The sequence below is a fragment of the Rhinichthys klamathensis genome, unplaced genomic scaffold (genome assembly GCF_029890125.1).
Source record: "Rhinichthys klamathensis goyatoka isolate OS25496 unplaced genomic scaffold, OSU_Roscu_1.1 h1tg000101l_1, whole genome shotgun sequence".
Classification (NCBI taxonomy): Eukaryota; Metazoa; Chordata; class Actinopteri; order Cypriniformes; family Leuciscidae; genus Rhinichthys; species Rhinichthys klamathensis.
This window is the reverse complement of record NW_026606640.1, coordinates 342,851-366,460: the sequence shown is the minus strand read 5'-3', so window position 1 is coordinate 366,460 and position 23,610 is coordinate 342,851. Positions and strand designations below refer to the sequence as shown.

General features: G+C 40.2%; 1 protein-coding gene across 1 annotated transcript; it reads right to left on the bottom strand.

Annotated features, from left to right (window-relative positions):
• Positions 1 to 2,389: 2,389 nt before the first annotated feature.
• Positions 2,390 to 8,552, bottom strand: nptx2b (neuronal pentraxin IIb). The gene is made up of 5 exons (XM_056253033.1): positions 7,935 to 8,552; positions 6,022 to 6,241; positions 5,147 to 5,391; positions 3,398 to 3,577; positions 2,390 to 3,163 (listed from the first exon to the last, which is right to left on the bottom strand). Exons 1-5 carry the CDS (start codon positions 8,349 to 8,351, stop codon positions 2,936 to 2,938), a joined length of 1,290 nt encoding a protein of 429 aa, XP_056109008.1. The 5' UTR covers positions 8,352 to 8,552; the 3' UTR covers positions 2,390 to 2,935.
• Positions 8,553 to 23,610: the final 15,058 nt, after the last annotated feature.

Genomic DNA, 23,610 nt, shown 5'->3' with positions numbered 1-23,610 from the left:
CAGGAAGACAAGAATTACAGCTCCACAAGGGACTGCACAATATCTCTGTAGGTTAAAGGCTACAGATGAGCAATGCATCATACGTCTAGTAATAACTGTGCCCTTCAGCTCAAAAGCTGAGGCATTATTCTTGCCCTTGGAACTTAAGTGTAACGGGAGTCATATGTATGTGGAAGGACTTGAAAATGTTTCTTTACACAAGTTAAGCAAAAATTGGTCTCATTGTTTTTTTTTTTCATGAGGACACGGTCGACCAATTAGTACAACCTGTCGCCTACACACTGATTTATCATAACTTGCACTACTGTTCAAAAGGTCAGGGTCAGTAAGATTTTTTTTATATATTGAAAGAAGTCTGTTATGTTCACAAAGGCTTTATTTATTGGAAAACTGTAATACAGTAAAAACAGTAATACAGTGAAAGCAGTAATTTATTTATTTGAATACAAAAATACAGTAAAAGTAATATTGTGAAATATTATTAGTATTTTAAATAACTTTTCAATATTTTAAAATGCAATTTATTTCTGTGATGGCAAAGCTCAATTTTCAGCAGTCTTTAGTGTCAAGTGAGCCTTCAGACATGATTCTGTTGTGGTGATCAAGAAACAGTTCAAATTTGTTGAATTTTTGCAGGATTGTTTGATTAATAGAGAGTTCCAAAGAAGAGTATATATTTAAAATGTTGAAAATTTTGTCGCATTATTCTTATTCTTTCACTTTTGATAAATTTAATGCATCTTTGCTGAATATAAGTATTGATTTCCTTTAAAAAAATCTAGATCTAGCTATTGGAGATAATAAAGTCATCAATAAATTCAAACCTTTGATGTGTCATAATTTTACGTCTTTTTTTTTACTCAGAGAATGAATTTATTTTTAATTAAGGTGCTTCTAACATATATGTTTTGTATTATTCATAATTTATGACTGAATTTTACATTTTAAATAGATTTTAAACAGCTACACCTTTGAGACCTCATCAGTATTTTCACATAAAACCCAATAATTAAATTCAGTAAATTCAATAAACACAGTGTCCACCTTTATGTTACTAATACATCTAATAGTGACAACCCCAAACTGTGCCTCATGAAAAAAAAAAAACATTCACAATCTTTTGAAATTATTATTATAATACTTTCAGCGGTAATGTTTTAAATGATCCAATTATGTGTTTATAATTCTAAACAAATACTAAATATGTCACTCTTTCTTGTTCAGATTAATGCTGTTTTGCAAATTATAAATCACACAGCCAGTAGTATAATCCGCTATCTACTTCCCTTCAAAGCTCATAATGTTGACGTGTGACTGAAATGCATTTGGCAGAGCATGAGTAAACAGAATTCTTTAAAGTGTTAATCATCTCAGGGATGTGAGCTGTGGGGAAGCCGGAGATTTTCTCTCCCTATAGGTGAAGGTCACAGAGATGCAGCTGTTTTCTTTCTAGAACCCAGAGATCTTCTCAATATCCCTGGCTTAAAACTGTGTGCGCTGACCTCTTACACCACCCATTAACTTTTGAATGTTATGTCCACCTCTCTAAAGGTCATTTTCTTTTTTTAAATAGTTTGTCCAGTCCTGTGAAATGTCCCTCTGTGACACGAGCTTTGGCTTGGGACTGATCTTATCCCTTAAGACAGGCTAATGCCCTCTGAGCCACCTGTCCATCAGAACGGTGTGATTACATGCTTTCCTTCCACTTTTTGACCTCAACCAGTTATATCTGCAGAGGTTTGATTCTCATTACACACTTTTCTACAGTATATTTGGGTAAATTTGGAAAAAAACAAATTTACCACTGCCACAAACAAGCTAATGAACAAGGGCTAATGACCAATGTCTGTTATATAGAAAATTACTGCCTATTACAATACTACATTTATTTATTGGTGTTGAAAAACAAAACAGATTAAACCACAATAGAAAATATAGCAGAAGAACAACAAGATTTCAACGCTATTTTATTTTTCATTGGCAATTACAGGTAAGCACTGTCAAGCAAACCTTGAATAATTGGCACAGTAAACAAAAAAGGCTTTTCATTAAACAAAATATGGGTATCTTGACATTGCATAAACAAAACAACACTAAATGACATATCTGATATAAAAGCAGGGTATAAAAATATGATCATATATTCAAAGAAACAGACCTTGCAACATAATTCACAGTTCATTAATTGTCTTCAAAATATCTGACAGTGTTAAAGCATTTATAATCTTCAATGGGTAATTCACTCAGCGAAAATGGAGATGGGCTTTAGACTCTAAAAAGAGTTGGTTCTCTATATTTTTAAATAAATATGTATTTATAAGAACCTTTGACAGACTTTAAAAAGCTTGATGGTGGTTTAACCACATTATTTGCTCTGATGGTTTGTGCTAATGCTAAACAGGCTAACTGTAAAAGTAATCTTAAATGTGGTCTCCCTCACCAAAGTCTAAATTTCAGACTTTTGACTTGTGAAGCAGAAGCACACAATCTTCCTATATAATACATGAGCTTGTTCTTCAAATCAAAAACTTAGTAATGAAACGTGACTTGGGCTTAACGCAGCTATATTCTAACAGGATAAGCGTGTGTGTGTGCTTTTCTGTAAACCAACAAGGTGACATGTACCATGGAGTATCATGTAAATACATGGTTCATAAACATGATGATCATTCATTTACATGGTATTTATCAGAGTACCATACCATCTGATACAATACTTTCTGTAATGCCAATTTCCTTAAGCCACAAATTTGTCAACAGAATATAATAACTGAAATGTTACATTTATCTGTATGTTGTAATCTCTCCAAAAATATTTAAATATATTGTTGATTATTCTTAGAACTATTTGCTACTTCTTGTTTGAATGATGAAGATAAATCTTCTTTGAGGATGAAAAGGATATCATATCGCTCACAAATATCCACAAACACTTTTAATTGTCAAATAGCCGGTCTTCGCATAGCTCCAGCGGCCACTTTGAGGCTCCTCCAAACACCTCGATGTTACTGTCGGTCCAGGCCACCACATTCCCAGGCATGTAGGATGAGCAGTTTGACATGGCAATGATATCCGTGGAGCGCAGGACCCGATCCCAGATGTTAAAATGGCTCAGCTCCCCCACAAAGGCCTGGGTGGCATCAAAGCGCCCCCCTACTACATCCTGTTGAGGCCATAAACGACAGGCCTCGTTAAGACAACAACAATATCCCCTTTTATTCACTCTTAGAGCATGTGCATGCTAACTCTATGACATTGTTTGCTGCCTGAGGTCAAGCTTTATTTAAAATGTAAAGTTCATGAGTCAGTAACACTATTGTGCAGGGATGGCATAATATTACAGCTACAGAGCGGCTGGGTCTGGGAACTGCTGTATCAGCTCTGCTTATGTTCTCACCTGCTCTTGGCCCAGGATGAGGACTCCTCCAGGCTTGATAGGGTGCCAGGGGGCCAGATTGTCTCCTGAACCCAATCTTTGGCCATCCTGGTAGGCTTCCCAAAGCCCATCCCTGGTAGTCCAAGTGATGCAGACATGGTGCCACCTCCCATCGCTCAGTGATAGAGGTAGTTGCACCACCTATTTAACAACAGGAGGTATTAAAAAATAGTTGATCAATATTAATAGTTTATCAATTTTCTTTTTTTTTTTGAAGCACAAAGTGAGATCTTATGTTTCTGTTTTCCACACAAGGAAAATGGATGGTGATTTATACTGTCAAGAAACAAAAGTAGTCATATGAAGCTGTACAATTGCTTTTTATGACAAACAGACTGAAATTTAAAAGGATTGTTCAACCAAATTTTTTTATTCTTTCATCATTTACTACCCTTAAGTCATTCTTCTGTAGAACGCAAAAAAAAAAGATATTTTGAAGAATGTTGGTAACCAGACCATGTTGCCATAGCCTGACTGCATCAGACTTCGTACTTCCGCTCAATTTCAGTTCGCTTCTGTACTCAGTCTGAGACATCGACATGTCTCTCAGTTTTCCTCCGGCCTGAAAACAGCCGGCCAATCAACGAACAGAGGGCGGGCTGAGAGCCGTGACGTAGACGCTAAGCACCGAGTTTAAGATTGTATTTTAGGTTAGGGAAATCGAAAACGACCGCGGATTATGGAGACACGGGATGCAATTCGCTCTATTGTGGAGAATATTCCCGGCATTTGCAAACTGAAGCCCGAACAAGAAGAGTGTTTGTTAAACATTTTGAATGGAGGTGATGTCGTGGCCCTACTCCCGACAGGTTTTGGGAAAAGTTTAATTTATCAACTATTACCGATCGTCAGCGAGAAACTGGGGAGGCCAAAGGCCGGCAAGGCGATAGTTGTGATTGTGTCCCCCTTGGTTGCACTCATGGAGGATCAGGTTAAGGAGGCAGCAAAACTCGGTCAGCCATGTTCACTCCGGTATTTCGCTCGATGGTTTCGTTTTCGCATCAAACGTGTTTACAGTGAGAGAGCGAGAGAGAGAGAGAGAGAGAGAGAGAGAGAGAGAGAGAGAGAGAGAGAGAGAGAGAGAGAGAGAGAGAGATTTTTTCAAAATATCTTCTTTTATGTTTTACAGAAGAAAGAAAGTCATATAGAGTTGGAATGCCAAGAGAGTAAGTAAATGATAACAGAATTTTCATTTTTGGCTGAACTATCCCTTTAAGTCGTTGTACACTGATAATCTTCCTCTCAAATTGCATTTGGAGTAGTGTTTTTTAAACTTTTAAAGTCACGTGGCTCCACCTCGTGCAACATCTTTTTTTTTTACACAATTTTTCACAATTGGGAATGGGATTTCAAAGCTGCAGTGGATAGAGAGATTAACAGTGAAATATTATTTTAATTGAATCTGTTTTTCAAACTAAACTCATGTGGCTTCAGAATAACAACTTTTATTGTATGCTTTTTCTTTTTTTTGGAGCTTGGCGATATAAATCACCATCCACTTTCATCAAACCTTTTTCAGTTTTCAGTGAACTAATTGTAAAAAAAGTAGGAAAGACATTTCTATTTTTAGTAAATATACATTTTCTTATGCACTTATCAATGCTGATGATTAAATGATGACTAATAATCTGCAATTGCAGATTACTGAACATCAGTGTCCTCATAAAAATCGATGCCAAGCCTTCTTTTCTTAACACGTCATTTCTTTACCTTGTCATTGATGAGCAGTTCTATGGGGTTATGGCCCCATTCGATCAGTACGATCTCATTTGCCTGTCCAGGCACTCCGTAGGAAAACGGGGTTCCAATGCCCGGGCTCGAACCGGACTTGAGCCACATGCAGACAGTGAAGGCGTACATTTCTGGTAGGCTTTTCTTTACTTGTCCAAAAAGGTAATTTGTGCGAAGAGGAAGAGAGATTTTGAAATTCTCTGGTGATTTGAATCCAGCTCCACCTAAAAGCCAAAAAGAGTGATTTATTATTGCATCATCTCTGGAATAATGCAGAAATATGCTGACGGACCACAAAACAACCTGATTACCCTCAGTCCTAACTCTTTCAAATCAAACATTAAGAAAAATGATGTGGACAGCTATTATCAAGACTATATTTTAATGTAGAGGAAATAAAGAAGCGAACTGTATCGCTATACCAGATAAATATGGTAATATACAGTAGTCAACATTTAAAGTGGATCAAAAAAGTGAATCAAAGTTTCTAAGACAAGAATGATTATTGTTCAAAATTCATGTATAACTTTGATAAAAGGTTTTGATCCACTTCATATGTTGACTACTGTATATTGGATATATATATTTTGTTGGATAGAACAGTATAGAGATCAGACAGGAAATCATGGGGTGGAGCCGAGCCGGGATAGAACTCAGGTCGCCGGATATTTGTCTCTCTATGTCGGACCGCTGTCCACAAGGCTATCAGGCTTGAATTTTAGCCATTTTTGAAGCACAAGCACACAGTGCTAAACAGTTTCAAACATTTGAAATAAAATGTTAAAACACTTTCACAGTCTCTTGTCCTTTGGAAATAAGAATAAGTAGAGAACGTAGGAGTGTTTTGTGCAAACCTTTCTCCAGTTCAGAGATCCTGTTCATGAGAGAGTTGAGGGTATTGTCCGTGCGCTGGCGATGAGCGACTGTCTCATTGTATAGCTGGGACTTCTCATCCTCGAGCTCATTGACCTTCTTCAGCAGTTGATTCTCCAAGTCCTCCAGTCTACGCTGCAGTAGATTTCTCAGCTCATTAGGGAAGGAGCCACCAGAGATATTGGCTCGCATTTGCTGTTGCTTCGGAAAGAAAAGACAAAAAAACGACAATCATTGGATTCCTAAACATAGCTGACAGAATTATACAAAGGCTTTGTCTTTGCTTGATAGAACATATTCCGTTCTGAACTAAGAACAATACAAAAAAGTAAAACTCTTTTAATCCAGTTCATTTTCTTTCTTTTTTGGTACACATTTTTCTTCTTTTTTTTTTTTTACATCAATATAACATTTGATGTCCAGGACCCAGTTATGAAGAACATTAAGTACTAATAATGTTTTTCCATTCACAAATCACAAATCAAATTTAGTTTCAAGCATCTTCTTTAACAGGTGAAAACATTTGCACTGCCGCTGAAGTCAAAGAAATCAATGTCATTCTTGAAGAAAAAGAAATCATACTCTGCTTTGTAATCTCACAAATTTTTTGTTTCTTAAAATCAATTAAATGCTAATGATAATTACGTAATATGCCTCTTTTCATATTTTTAAAAAAACATGTTTAAAAAGATGTTTTCATGGGCAAACCATCACTTTTTTTGCATCTCTGAAAAACCAAGAATGCCTTCTTGAAGTTACACCATGTTGGATAAATAAACAATAAAATCATGTAAATGAATCTCTGATCAGGACAAAAAAGAATTAATAGGTGTCGTGACTCGTGAGCATATATCTGTTCGGTTATGGATATTTATAGGGACATTGTAAAAAGAGCTAACCTGTCCTGCAATTGTTACTTTAAAGAGCTATTTCGGTCACACTTTTTAGGGTATAATTCTCACTATAACTATTAACTACGACTTTTGCCTCAATAAACTTCTAATTACTGCTTAATAATAGCTAGTAGTTGTTAAATTTAGGTATTGGGTAAGATTAGGGATATAAAATATGTTCATGCAGAACAAGGCATTAATATGTGCTTTATAATTGCTAAACAGCCAATATTAGTAATATGTAGCCTATGCTAATAAGCAACGGGTTAATAGTGAGAATTGGACCCCAAACTAAAGTGTTACCTCTAGGCTATTTCTACCTAATTTAATTAGTTTTGTTGACATTTATATAAATTAATCTTGGTTAATTATATTGGAACAGTGATGTTAAATAATAGTTTTAACTTGATAACTTGAATAAAACCAGTTAATTGAGAAGTAACAGCCTACCATTTTTCCAGTGTAAGTAAACACTGGAAAAATATTTTTAAGGAATTAATTTGGTCTATATTTAATGGAAATGGAATTTTTGCCCAATTCTGCCTTTTATCAAAAAGGGAAAATATTTCATTGAGCAATTAACCCTAAAACACGAACTAACTAAATGAACTTCCCACAAAACTGTAGTTTCTTAAAGAAAAATCATTCAGTGACAGATAAAACCACTTCATGTGAAAAAATATCGAGTTAGGGTTAGCTCCATCATTTCACACAGTCAGATTAACACCTGACATTTAAGTGGCATTGACACGTTCCAGACATTTTGTCGCGTGGGGCATCATAAGTAACTTTGCCGTTTGTGGTTAAGGGATAGAGACTACTAACTAATGAGATAATCCCTGTAAATCTTCAACGCCTCCACATAATTACCAAAATAGTCGTGGCAGAGAAACATCCAGCACAACTGCTTTTAGTCATTTAATCTCTTTATTTACACATTTAGAACACGGCAAAGCGTCAAACTTATATGTTACTTAAACTTATATGACTCGATCTCTTACCTCTAGGTTTTCCAGTCGATCCTTCAGACCCTGCATTGTTTTTCCAAGAACGTCAATGGTGTCATTTGGATCTTTAGGCACATCATCCATTGTGTCCTTATTAATTTTCCTAAATGTTTCAGAGTCAGACTCGCATCGTGACAGTTTAGACGTCAACTCTTTAATTGTTCCTAACTGGTTGACAATTGTCTCCTTCTGCTGTAAAATTATCTCGCGAAGTTGCATGACCGTGTTTCTCAGTTCCTCCTCTTGGACCGATGAGCTTTGAAAAGGCAGAGACTGCACGGGGCAACTTGTATCCTTGTCAATGGGGACTGCAGTGCATAGAAAACGCTCACCTTTTTCATTTTGTCCATAGACAATTTTTACACACGTCAGTCCATAGACGCATATGAGTCCGGCGATCAGATGAAGCATTTTGTAGTGATGTAACAGGCGCGCGGAGAGGTTTAATAATCTGTATAAGAAGAACGTATTGTATTGAATCGCAAAACTTACCTTAAACTACACATACCGAGTAAAAGATTTCCATCGGTGGATATTATTAATGATCCCCTGCCCTTTGAACTACTGACTCCGCGCTTCACGCGCTGGTGCTGCTGACAAGAAGAGCGACAGTCAACAAATGAACTTCAGCGATTGGAGCAATCGGATTGGCTGTAGTATTAACGTCACTGGCCCTTGTAGCTATAAAATAACCTCCTTGAAAAAAAATCAAGCAGCTTTAATCCAACAAGTTAGCGAGAGAGTTTCTTAACAAAGGGTAGCCTACATATCTCTCCAAAAGTCCTCTTTAATCGGTGGCCAGTAGCAAAGATAAAGGCCTTAATTATGAGTGTATTTAACACATGGATTATTTGAGTAGCCTATTACTTAGGGCTTTGTGTAGCCTAATATACTATAACCTTTAAGTTATATTGTATTTATAGGGGGATGGTGACCGTGCAGAGTTGATTGTTTTAACATCTGTCATGTTGATATATTGCTTGTCTAAGCAATATAGGTACAATACATATTTTCCAGCTTTGACTGGGATCATGTTTTTTGTACTGTCCCTATATAAATAAACTGAAATGAAATGAAATAATATAAATGATAGTATGTGAATTTTAAAAATTGTCCTTAAACTGTCAATTATTTTCATATGGGCTACAAAAAGTGACATTGTTACAGCCCACAATCTGTTGAAAACTAATTGAAAACATGGACATTTAAAATTTTAAGCATGAATTAACTGAAGTAATAAAATTATGTTTGATATATAATTACCATCACCACCCCACTGGAAACAACTATAAAATAAATACATAAAATAACAGACTGTGTGTGTGTGAGTGATTCAGGTATACCCTATTATGGGGACAAAGATGGCGAAATCCTTGTCCTTGTGTGGACATTTTTTTTGTTACATATAGCCTACTTACACAACTTCTACTGGCTGATCATAGGGTGATTTTGGTCATGTATGATTGCACCTCTGCTCATTTCTAAAAACTAATTTTAATCTGAACACTTTCCGGTGTCCCCTATTGCTTACATATGTTCTGTAACTACGGATGTGGACAAGATGAAGTTAAATGAGATTAAGATTAGTTTTACAGGTCACTGTGAGGGGTCACGTGCCATCTGCAGTAAAATAGAAAATCAAAACAGCCAGTGCTGCATTATAAGCACGCAGGCGACAATAGCTTTTGCCAGGTTACTCAATGACATCACTGTCAAACTATTTAAATACTTTATTTTCAAATGTATACAAATATTCATAATTATATAAACAGAAGAAATAAAACTAGAATAAAATAAAATAAAACTAGAAAATAAAACTAGAATAAAATAAAACTATTCTATTCATATTTATAAAAATATGAATAGAAGAAAAAACATTAGGCAATAATGTTGATTTATGTAACTATACATGGTGTGCCTTTGGACTGGATCAGAGGTTTAACAGGATCATGATCAGAACTTGGCTTTTCACCAGAGCCACTGCAGAGAAAACTGATGCCGGGAGCAGCCCAAACAAGCATATTGCTGAGCCTGGCAGAACTTTGACACCTCCCCAACGGTGGTAAGAACATACTGTGAAACGGACACTGCACAATAGTACTGTGTTCGTTTCATACGGATACAAATGAATTGACAATCAGGGCAAGTTACTATCAAGACATAAAACTGACCATTTTATTAAAGGGACAGTTCACCCAAAAATGAAATTTCTGTCATTAATTAGGCTACTCACCCTGATTTCCTCCAAAAACCCATAAAACCTTTGTTCATCATCGGAACACTAATGACGATATTTTTAATGAAATCTGAGAGATTTCTGAATGAATTGATACTGAATGTATACATGGCTCACTTACTGAACAGCAAGTCCCATCCTTTGGTTAATAAAAAGTGATGTTGGGTACAATGGGCCATTATTGAAAAAATCGTAACCTGCTATTGTTTCATTAAAGAACTATATTTCTACCTGGTTTAACCCATAAAAATTAGTTTTTTTTTTGGCATAAATGAATGTATATTCCCGTAGTTCAGTATAATGTTAAATTATATAACCTTTTTTAATATAATTATATCTATAATTTCATATAATTTTGAATAAAACCAGTTAATAATAAAAAAACACTTTTAGGTTACCATTTTTGTCAGGGTGCTTTCAAGGCTTCTCATCAAGAGCATGGCGCTAGCAAGGTCATTGGTAAATCACTTTGGATAAAAATAATCTGCCAAATGCATATTGTATAAGAAAAAAATGCTAATATATATATATATATATATATATATATATATATATATATATATATATACAGTATATATACATACAGTAACTTACAAAAGTGAGTACACCCCTCACATTTTTGTAAATGTAAATAGTTTATTATATCTTTTCATGGGACAACACTGAAGAAATGACACTTTGCTACAATTTAAAGTAGTGAGTGTACAGCTTGTAACAGTGTAAATTTGCTGTCCCTTCAAAATAACTCAACACACAGCCATTAATGTCTAAACCGCTAGCAACAAAAGTGAGTACACCCCTAAGTGAAAATGTCCAAATTGGGCCCAATTAGCCATTTTCCCTCTCCGGTGTCATGTGACTCGTTAGTGTTACAAGGTCTCAGGTGTGAATGGGGAGCAGGTGTGTTAAGTTTGGTGTTATCGCCATATATATCCATAATAATAATAAAGGATAGATGTCTCATCCGCGCTGCTGGCCAATGGAGGTCGACGTCTGCACCTGGCGGCCATCTTGTCACAGGCAGCTCGCTCACTCGTAACATTGTGTTTTAATGGTGCATGTACTTTTTAAATAACCAGAACTTGCTTAATATTCTACCGATTTTCAAACGGTTTGGTTTGTTATAAACGTCAGAGATGTAGTTATGACACTGCATACTTATGAATAATAAGTGTAGAAATAAATAATCATCCAGAATTATAGCCACGTTAATAACGTTTGTAAGAAACCAAACCGTTTGTATATCCGTCAAGATTTCAACGAGATAAGAGTATTTGTGTTCGTGCTGATCACTCATCTTACATCAGGTACCACAGAGCCCGCCAGAAAGCTTGCCTGTGACAAGATGGCCACCGGTGATGACGATAGAGACTCCGCCGTAAGACATCTAGCCTTTATTATGGATGTTACGTACGCCGTGCTACGTAGTTATGTTTTTATATACGTTCTTTCTACATCTTTTATTGATAGTTAGTTTATTTCTTTAACTTTAGTTAGAGGATTGTTTCTTTGGTTATATTTAGTTCTTTGATTTAAACACCACTCTCTTGCTCCTTCCTCTCCACCAGATTGACTGTTGATCTTGATGATTTTTGCTACATTGTATTGCCTCATTACTGCATTACTTTACTATTTTATTATTTCACTATTAATTCACTTTATTGCAGTTGAGGAATTAAACCTTTTCAACTGAAGTTTGGGTTGTCTGTTTTCTTTTCCCATGCGGTTACCCGCTGCTGTATTGACACACACGTAAATGCAAAATATGTGTGTCCAATATTATTCCTAGACAAGTATAATCTCTAACGAGGGACGTAACATATTTGGGTGCTCGTCAAAAAAATAAAATAAAATTTTGCTGGTGTGTGTTTTGTATGGTGTGGGAAAGGAATTGTTTGTGCATGTTGACGTGAGTATAATGAAATATTGATATGAGTACTTTTGATTTGCAAGTATTTATTGCTAATCCAACTTTGGACATTTTTGAGCTCTGTAGAAAAGACGATTTGTTGCAGATAGCTGGACACTATCGCATTCCTGTGGTGAGGCAATCGCTAAAGCATATTATTAAAAATGACATTTTGAAACACTTGGTTCAATTAAAAATACTTTCATTTCCAGATACGGATAGTGAGAGGGCTGGCATGTCAGTTGTGGAAAGGCGTCTGACTAGCGTGGGGAGTATGGAGGAGGCAAAAGGTGAGACTGCCGAGGTGGAGGTCGATGCTGAGCCCAAGGCTGGTTTACCGCCCTTCTATCCACTTTCTCCGCCTTCCATTGAGTCTGGGGGTGATGCGCGACTGAGGGTCCGCTTAGCCCGAATCCAGATGGAAGCGCAGGAAGGAGCTGAGACACGCCAAGCCGAAATGACGTTATGCCTAGAAGTTCGTAAACTGGAAATTGAAGCTGAGACACAGGTGAAACTGCGACAGCTTGAGTTGGAGTCAGCGAAGGTTGTCTCGGGCCGTGCTGCGCAGCCTAATCCTGTTATTTCAGTAAATTCGGCAAATTCTGTGAGTGATGTTTCGACCACTAGCTACATTTGATGTTAGTAAGCAGATTGCTTTAGTGCCTCACTTTAGAGAATCCGAAGTGGATGCATATTTCACTGCTTTTGAACGTGTGGCTGCTGCACTTTGTTGGCCAAAAGAGGTTTGGTGTCTTTTACTACAATGTCGATTAGTTGGAAAAGCACAGTGTTGGGGAGTAGTTAACTACAAGTTTGCGACGCTACTAACTTAGCTACATTTTTCAGTAGCTTGGCAGTAGCTCAGTTGCTTTTTAAACAGTGTAGCTTTTCCAGTAGCTAACTACTTTTTGCAGCAAGTAGCGGTGTAGCGCGAGCAAAAGCTACATTGTGTTTTGTTGAGCCTGCGCGAATCAGCGCGATGCAAGCATAGACTGTAAAAAAAGATGGACGACGCCCCTTCGCTCTTTTCCATTGGAGAGAACTGAAGCCGCCAGAGTCCCGATATGGCGCTGACATATTGGAACTTGAGTCTGTGCAGTCTGCTCGTTGAATCAATCGCAAGCACACGCCCTGCACTTTTCTTAAGTGGCCTTGTCTGCTCCGTTCCTCTCAAATGATGTCTGCTGATTGCAGTACCTCGTTAAAATAAGGTAAATACAACTACTAACCACATAGTCAACATTATGAAAAAAAGTCCGTTGGTGCTTCAGTGACTACTTCACACAGAGAACCTGTCAATCACAGCTGTCAATCATGATGTCACAGCACCGTTTTTATAGCATCAAATAACTAACTAAAAACTAACTTATTTTAAAAACAAACACTTGAAATTACATCAACGTGATAGAAACTACAGTAAATGACAGAAACTATCTTTAGAAAAAAGATATGTGAAGTGTAATTTAATTATTTAGTTGGTCTCACGTCCCGTTGAATAACATGGGGAGGCGGGGCTTATGAGCTATACTAGGACCGGTCACCGGGGGGCGATCGAGACGTTTTGGCTTCACTTTTGAGGGCTTGTGCGGCACGCTTGGATGCAAGAATATTATTCTTCTTGTTAGATTACAAACTAATTTGTTTTGCCATTACCGCCACCTGTTGTTTATTCACGCATCTTGCGGCTAACGGTTCTCACTGACGTACAGAAGACCTCAAGCCAAAATTTAAGGACGCACATACAGGTGATTAATGGCCATTTTAAATGTATTAATTATCCTGCTTTATTGTAATGTTACATCAAATTTCTATTTCTGATTTAATTACAATGAACCGCCATGATCTGTCCGCCAGTTTGGTAATGAACATAAAAGACCACTAAACTAAAGTTTGCGCCATCGTGTTTGTCAGTTGAACAAAAAATGTAATCTTAGTTTGTTTATCGCACGACAAAGGCTTTGATCTAATTAAATTGCTGTATAGATTTGTTGTGACTGGATCCAGAGCGAACCGAACTGTGCTCACAAGCAGCTTGTGATTCAGGTTCTTCTTTCACAGTAAATTCTGCGAGCTCCATCACTGCATGTGAGCGAGTTTAACGTGCATTGTCAGTGCCACATGTGAGCGCTTGTTCAATGTATTTTCTTGCCAAAATGCAACCATCTCACAATCGGTATTTTTGAGAAAAAGTCTATACATGCAATTTACGTTGGATGTATATTTTGTTCTTGCAATGTTGTATTTGTTGCAATTTTGCACTTTTGACAAACAGTCTGAGATATTTGAGTGTTGTGTGTAATAAAACAATAAAAATCATAATTGTATTGCATTGTTTTAAACACTAAATATTTTACTTAAAACATTCCTCAGACACTTATTCAGTTATTTATAATATATGTTGTTCAAAAAAAGCAAAAGTAGTTTCAATGTAGCTAGCTACTTTTTGATCGTAACTTGTAGTGTAGCTAACTACTTTTCCAAAAGGGTAGCTTGACTGTAGTTTAACTACTTTAACTAACGAGTAGCTTGTAGCTTGTCAAACTACAGTTTCAAAGTAGCTTCCCCAACACTGGAAAAGCACAGGAAGTTTGTTCTGCGTTAACTTTAGAGGAAAGCTTGCAATATGATGTAGTAAAGAACGCTGTTCTTCGCGCATGTGAATTGGTACCGGAGGCATTTAGGCAACGTTTCAGGAACCATAAGAAGATAGCTCAGACGTTTGTGGAATTCGCTCGGGAGAAGGGAATTCTTTTTGATAAATGGTTGTCTACTAATAACGTGCAAGATTTGAGTTCATTGAGAGAGCTAATGCTTTTAGAAGATTTTAAGAATTGTTTGTCAGAGCGAGTAGTCACCTATCTGAATGAGCAGAAGGTCACGATGTTATCACAAGCTGCGATTCTTGCGGATGAGTACGTGTTAACGCACAAGAGTGTTTTTGTTTTACCCCGACCGGAGAAAATATGGAGTTCGTCTTCAACTCAAAATTCGATTACCCGTACTAAAATGAGTTCTATCTATGGTTATCGCTCTCACACTCTCTCATACTGGTCAGTGGAAGTTCAACATGGCACCTCATGGCAAAGAACTCTCTGAGGATCTGAAAAAAAGAATTGTTGCTCTACATAAAGATGGCCTAGGCCAGTGGTTCTCAATTTTTTTGGCCCGTGCCCCCTATCCATTATCCAGGTCCCTTACCGCACGTGCATAAAACGCGATATGTGAACGGCCCCTGACTGGTTCGAGTCGGCACTCTGAGTAGATATTTAAAATTTATGTGCAATTCTTGTTTTATGTTAAATGTTTTATTATTTATGTTAAATGTTAAATAAAATAGAACAATAAATTAATACATAGTATGCCTATATTAAAAATAAATAGACATATGAGACTGTTTAAAACATGTTTAAAACATAGTTTAATAAAGCCAACATGTAAAAATATTTTGGCAGGTTTTTTTTTCTTTATCCATTTGAAAATCTTGTTGAAATATGCTATTATACACTAGTAAGGGCAACAACAACAAATTAACTTCTGACTCTCTCCCATGCCACTCAAAGTAGATATAAGATGGGCTGTCATTGGACAGTAAAAACAACCGTAGGCTATACGGTCATTAAAGCGGTAATGTTTGCACTTAGGTTTAATTACGCATTTAGGACAGTATTGCAAGAAGCTGCTTAGCTTACATTAACCTTACTTTCGAAAAAAAACATATATAATCATGATTTTTCATGAAACTATCTAAGCAGCGTTTCATGCTCAGATGTGATGGCAGAATTAATACATTACCAAAATGTGATTGGGGTGGGGTGGGGTGGGGTGGGGTGGGGTGGGGGGGGGGGGGGGGGGGGGGGGGGTCAGCCTGTCAGTGCTCAGACCATACGCCACACACTGCATCAAATTGTCTGCATGGCTGTCGTCCCAGAAGGAAGCCTCTTCTAAAGATGATGCACAAGAAAGCCCGCAAACAGTTTGCTGAAGACAAGCAGACCAAGGACATGGATTACTGGAACCATGTCATGTGGTCTGATGAGACCAAGATAAACTTATTTGGTTCAGATGGTGTTAAGCGTGTGTGGCGGGAACCAGGTGAGGAGTACAAAGACAAGTGTGTCTTTGTGAATGCCGACATGTACTGTGACATACTGAAGCAGAGCATGATCCCCTCCCTTCGGAAACTGGGCCGCATGGTAGTATTCCAACATGATAACGACCCCAAACACACCTCCAAGACGGCCACTGCCTTGCTAAAGAAGCTGAGGGTAAAGGTGATGGACTGGCCAAGCATGTCTCCAGACCTAAACCCTATTGAGCATCTGTGGGGCATCCTCAAATGGAAGGTGGAGGAGCGCAAAGTCTCACCAGCTCCATGATGTCGTCATGGAGGAATGGAAGAGGACTCAAGTGCAACCTGTGAAGCTCTGGTGAACTCCATGCCCAAGAGGGTTAAGGCAGTGCTGGAAAATAATGGTGGCCACACAAAATATTGACACTTTGGGCCCAATTTGGACATTTTCACTTAGGGGTGTTCTCACTTTTGTTGCTAGCGGTTTAGACATTAATGGCTGTGTGTTGAGTTATTTTTAAGGGACAGCAAATTTACACTGTTACAAGCTGTACACTCACTACTTTACATTGTAGCAAAGTGTCATTTCTTCAGTGTTGTCCCATGAAAAGATATAATAAAATATTTACAAAAATGTGAGGGGTGTACTCACTTTTGTGAGATACTGTATACATTGTAAAAAATGATTTGTTAGTTTGACTCAAAAAAGTAAGTTACCTGGTTGCCTTAAAATTGAGTTCATTGAAACTAAAAATGTGAGTTACTACAATGAGTGATTTTGTTGTTTCCACTAATATTTTGTTCTTTGAATTAAAGATTATTTTTTAACTTAACATTGTTTTGTTGTCATAATTTAAGATTAAATATTGTATCAATTTATTCAAGCAATCAAAGGGATTAAGTTAACTTACAAATTTAAGTTCACTCAAGTCATAGATGACGTCAATGCAAAAAATAAGTTGACGCAAAATATTCGCGTCGATTCGTCAGACCCAAAACAAAGACGGCGGTGCCGGAGAGTAGTATAGCAACATGAGTGGCTCCTCAGACTTTCAGAAGTGCAAGGCGGCACGCACGCACAATGCATGCGAGAGATGTCGCCGTCATGTTTTTGTTTGGGCCGCAGTTCCGAGATTCCTGTCTGTTGGATTTATTACAGCACGTGAATTCATCAGTTTCTCCCGAAATACATGAAAGTAAGTGGCCGGTGAACTGGGAGAAACTATAAATGTATTGTTTTACTATAAATTAAATGTATTTAAATGTCTGAAACCTAAAATAAACATTATGTGGTTAAAAACACAGAACAGTTGTGATATAGCCTATGATGACAAGCGCTGAGTGCGTCAGTCTTTGTCTCAGCGCCAGCCATAGCGTGAAAGGTCAGGGGAGGTCAGGGGATCTCTGGATAATCCGTAATACGTTTGTAATTATAAAACGAAAATACCGTTTATCTGTTTTTTGTTTCAAAACGAAAAACCAAATAACCAAATAACCGTTTTTGGTGTCAGAATCAAAAAACGAAAAACCAATTAAAAACGGCCCGTTTTTCGTTTTTTGGCGATCATTTTATCTTTATTCCTTTTTGAACAAAGAATGAAGAGAGTCTTTAAACTTCAGCAGCACTGGTAAGTTATAACAATTCAATCTCTATTACTTGCCGTTTCCTTCTCTTAAAACCTGAATGCATGATATTGTAAAACGAGAATGCAATAACGTTAAGTTACGCAATACGCATTCGTGTTTAATCACGACGAAAAATAAAAATAACTAACGTTAGGCCTAAAAAATATGATTTATCGGAAATATTTTAAGGTTGAAACGCTTCACTTACAACCTTACTAAACTGTATTTGTAAATTTGACATAAGCAACCCACTATTTTAAAATAGCCTCAATGGAAACGGGTTAAACTGTAGAGGCCGTTAAGATTTTTTCTTCTGTAACTTAACTTAATGATGCAAAATTATTACTTATAGATTTAAACCATCTTCTGACTTTTCCCCACCTAGGAAAATAATTAAATTACCCTTAGACAAAACCAGTCGATAAAGACATTGAATTTTAAAATGACTTACCATAAACCTTCTTTCCTTGCTTCTGAAGAAACGAGCGTCCGGCACCGCGGCGCATGCGCAGGGAAATGAAGACTGAGGGTGTTTCTCAAAACCAAGAATGCAAAGAAGTTTAGCAATCCTCTTTGCTCTAAATAATATGACAATCTGCAGACAATTATCTTTTCCATCCATTTACACAAGTGTGATGTTAAAGCTATAGGTCTATAGTTTCCTACATTAGTTGTATCTTTCCCAGGTTTACCAAACGGAAGTATCAATGCACTTTTCCAACTATCAGGCATTACACTTTCTCTCCATATCTTATTAAATAGTTTTAGTATAATTTTCAAAGCTTCTATTGGTAATTGTCTAAACATAGCATAGCATAGTTGATCTTGTCCTGGAGCTGTATATCGCAGGTTACTGGAGTAACCTTGGTTCTATGAATAGTGGAAGACCGCCAGAGACGGTCGAACATAGTGGAAGTAGTCGCGTCTCGCGAGCCATATCGAGAATCTCGCATTGATTTGTCACCTGTGACCCTGACCGATGACGTGTCAGCAGCTATATCCGCTCCGTTCACGTCACGGTCGTTCTCTGCAGTCATTCTCAGTCCGAGTGACCAGAGACTCTGGCGGTCTTCCACTATTCATAGAACCAAGGTTACACCAGTAACCGGCGTTCTATTTCACTGTTACAGACCGCCAGAGACGGTCGAACATAGTGGAAGACGAATACAACCAAGTCACGAGGGCCGCTTACCTAGATACTGTCCGCTAACACAGCAGAACTGACCAAAGGAATAGGTGCCACATTAATCCTGTAGAATCTTGTGAACGTGCAAGGTGACGACCATGTAGCCGCTGCACATATATCAGAAAGGGGCACTCCCCGTAGTGCTGCCCAAGAAGTAGCCACTGATCGGGTTGAATGGCATTTAATAGATGCTGGAACTGTCTGACCAGCCGAATCATATGCCTGTATAATGGTATCCACCACCCAATGAGACAACCTTTGCTTCGACAAGGGTGAGCCCCTCTGACAGGCATCAAAACGGACAAACAGCTGATCAGTGGTGCGCCATGAAGCAGTCTTCAACACATACTGTCGCAATACTCTCACTGGACACACAGCTGTCTGGGAAGCCTCTTGATTAAATGCCGCAAGCTGAATGGGCTGGTTCACAAAGCGGTCAGACAACACCTTAGGTCGGAAAGCTGGATTCGGCCAGAGTGTAACCTGATTGTACTCGGGCCCCCATCTGAGACACTGTGGACTCACCGAGAGAGCATGAAGCTCACCTACTCTTCTGGTTGACGTTATAGCCAAGAGAAAAGCAGTCTTCATCGAAAGACTCTTAATATCAGCTTGTTCAAGTGGTTCATAAGGTGGTAAACGCAGGCTGTTAAGCACCATCTGAAGATCCCACTGGGTATGCATTATCCGTACCGGTGGATTAAGACGTACTGCTCCCTTAAGGAAAGCCACCACCAACTTTTCCGCACCAATTGATTTCCCCCCCAAGGGGTTCCGATGTGCTGACAAGGCTGCCACGAATACCCTTAGAGTCGCTGGGGACCGCCCAGTGTCCAATAAATGTTGTAAGAATTCCAACACTGAACTGATGGAACAAGTGACTGGGTTAACAGACCGATCTGTACACCATGAAACAAAGATCCTCCATTTACTGGCATAAGTGCGACGTGTTGATGGGGCTCTTGCATTCATGACAGTGTTCCTCACATCTGAACACTGTGAGAGCTCTTGCTCAGCCCCAGGGGCCATACACATAGACTCAACCTGCCCGGTGAGGGGTGCCAAAGCTCCCCGTTCATTTGTGACAGTAGGTCCCTCCGAACTGGCAATGGTTGTGGTGGACCGGTCGTAAGGGCCATCAGCAGACTGAACCATGGTCTCGCTGGCCAGCAGGGTGCCACTAGAATAAGCCTGTGTCGTCTCATCTGCACACGCCTCAGCACAGGCCAGAGAAGTGGAATTGGAGGGAAAGCATAGAGGAGGAGGTCTGGCCAGTCGTGGGCCAGGGCATCCTGCCCTAGTGATCCCTGCTCCTCCTGCTCCGCAAACCACAGCGGACAATGTGTTGTATTCCTGCTGGCAAAGAGGTCGACTGCTGCGGTCCCATAAAGTCCCCAAACTGACTGAACTACCGCCTTGTGCAGACACCAGTCCCCTGGCTTCGGACCCGATCGAGAGAGTGAGTCTGCCACACTGTTGCAGTGACCGGGAATGTGTGCCGCTCTGATCGACAGGAAGTGCTGGTTTGCCCACAACAACAGCACTCGTGAAAGTCGAAGGCAAGGTAGAGACCTCGTGCCCCCTTGGTGATTGATTAAAAACACCACTGTGGTGTTGTCGGTCCGCACTAGGATGTGCCTCCCCGATAACTCCTGTCTGAAGTGTCTTAGGGTGAAAAGCACTGCCCATAGCTCTAGGATGTTGATGTGAGATGTCGCCTGCTGCAAGGTCCAACTCCCCTGCACGCCCTGGTGTTGCCACAGCCCTCCCCATCCGGAGAGAGAGGCATCTGTTGTCACTACTTCTCTGCGTGCTGGGGGTGGTCCCATTGGTACACCCCCTTGTAGAAACTGTTCCCGTCTCCAAAGCCTCAGGGAGACAGAGCAACTGGTTGTCACCACAACAAGGGTCTGTCGGTTGTGAACTGCTGACAACCGTCTGGCTATCAACCAACGCTGAAAAGGACGAAGGTGTAAAAGTCCTAAGTGAATGGCCGATGAGGCTGCCGTGAGAAGGCCCGCTAGCCGTAAGAAGTGAAGATAAGGTAGCTTGCGTCGAACCTGGAACCTCGCTATGGCTCCTTGTATAGCCTGCCTCCTGCGCCCTGTGAGGGTAGCCCTCATTATTCTGGAGTCCAGATGTAATCCCAGAAAACATATTGACTGGCATGGAGTAAGGCAGCTTTTCTCCAGGTTTACCCTCAGTCCTAAAGCAGTAACATGCTCCAGTAGGCGCTGTGTGTTGTTGGCTACCTGCTGAGGTGATCTGGCACAAAGCAGCCAATCGTCCAGGTAAGGGAGAATCAACATGCCCTCCCGTTGTAGAGGTTCTAGTGCCACTTGCATACACCGTGTGAATACACGGGGAGAGAGGGAGAGGCCAAATGGTAGGACTCGATATTGGTATGTCCTGCCCTGGAATGTGAACCGAAGAAACCTTCTGTGATGAGGTGCAATGGGGATGTGGAAATATGCATCCTTCAGATCCACAGAGGTAAACCACATGCCGGGTTCGACCGCTTGTAGGACATCCTTGACACGCAGCATGCGGAAAGGAAGGTGTTTGAGACTCCTGTTCAAGCGTCTGAGGTCCAAGATTGGCCTGAAGCTTCCATCCTTCTTGCGAACTAGGAAGTACTTTGAATGAAATCCCCCCGGATGGACCTGGGGGTTTACTAGCTCTACCGCACCCTTTTCCAGTAGCTTCCGGACCTCGAGAGATAGAGCAAGAGCCTGACGAGGGTCCCGAACCACTGTGGGCCGAGTGTGTGTGCATAATTGGGGTCTGTGACGGAACTGAAGACAGTAGCCCCTGTCGAGTGTGTCGAGGAGCCACTTGTTGTTCGTAATCCCTCTCCAAAGTTGTAGTTGAGAGGTTGAAAAGTGTCCCATCACAGACCCTGGACCATCACCGACGATGAGGAGCGGTCTCCCTACCCCTGGGGGGGGCGACGATAAGTAGCCACAGGGCGAGCAGTTGGTCTACGAGCACGGGATGCCTCCCTTCTCGAGTCATACCCAGGTCGAGTTGCCTGCTGTACAGGCCTGTAAGACTGTCCCTGCCTGCACTGGAATGGATTTGCATGACGAACAGGTATTTGATGTGAGGATGGTCCATAATTCACACTGCGCTCAAAGTGCTGGGACCGAGACTCCACTGCACGAACTCTTGAGCGGCTGGACCAAAAATCTGCCCAGGTACCAGTGGTAGTTGACGAAGATTGCTACGGCAAGCCTCTGGAAGTTTAGACTGTGCTAGCCAAACCTGCCGCCTAGCCTGAGTAGTAAGCCCAAGAGCCTTTCCGCTAGAAAATGCGATTGAACCCAAGGCTTGTAAGGAAGCCTCAAGTAACTCAGATGTGGTATTATCTGGTGGGTTAGTACTCAAAGCAGAATGAAGTGCCAGCAGAAGATGAGCCATGGAATTCCCCACACGACTCAAGCCTGAGACAGTATTATAAATCCTGACCAACAGATCATCTGTGCGTCTACACTCTGGGTTGGGACAGCGAAGATTGTGTCTAAGAGCCTCATCTGGTGACACTACCAGTGAAGAAATGCATGGCTCCACTGGGGGCATGTTACCAAGGCCCTTTTCGTCTGCATCAGCCATTGCCGCTAGCGTACGAGCCACACGATCAGGTCTGGATAAGGGAGCTGACCGAAACGCTGAAGAAACCACATCTGTGAAGTCAGGACAACTCGGCATTAGGAAATCCTCCTGCTGGGAAACTGGGCGACGCAAGAGGTTTGACTGGCCTGATAGGGGAGGAGGTGGATCCAAATTCCGCTTAGCGAGCGCCATCCTGAGTGTGTCCTGCAGAGAGAAAACCACTGAAGGCGGCGCATCCTGAAGGCCAGAACCGTCGTCGCTATGGGAACATTGGACCTGGGAATGTGAGGGTCTCGTCTTCTCCATTGGCGTATAATACTCCTGTTCCTCCCGGTCTAAGGAGTCAGAAGCCGCAATAGATAAAGTGTCTGGTTCTCTCCTGGACAACCTGGATGCCAGCTCACACCTGGGCAAGGGAGGAGCTAAAACACCCCCCCCTGTCCCCTCACTCACATTCTGACGAGTAGGGGGAACAGATAACAAGTCTCTAATACCCTGAACTGCGTTCGCAAGCTCAGCTACTTGCTGGGTCAATGTACTTGACTCCGAGGAGGTTCGAATCCTCTTTGAAGGCCTTCCAGTCCCACTGGCCACACGCTTGCTACTCACATGTGACTCTGTCCCAGCTGATGGAGCAGAATTCTCAAACTCAGGGTCTAATTCAGCCAGTCGATGCTGTCTCATCTCCAAGGACATCAAACCACATTCAGGACATGGGTCTACTAAAGCCTCTCGGAGGTGGCAAGTAGGACATTGAATATGAGCATCCATGAGATCCATTGGACCGAAGCAGAGGGAACATGAAGCTGCCATCACTTCCAGCCCAGTTAGTTGAAAAAACCCCTGGTCAACCAATGGGGTTATCCACAATAAGGTTTATCAATGTATCACTCTGGTTAACCAATGAGCAAAACATAAAGTAGCAGTTTCTGACAATATACAATACCACACGCAGTATAACAGAACCCTGGTTAACCACTGAGTTCACATGAGTACTCACCTCAACACTGCTAGTAGCGATCGGTTCCAAAC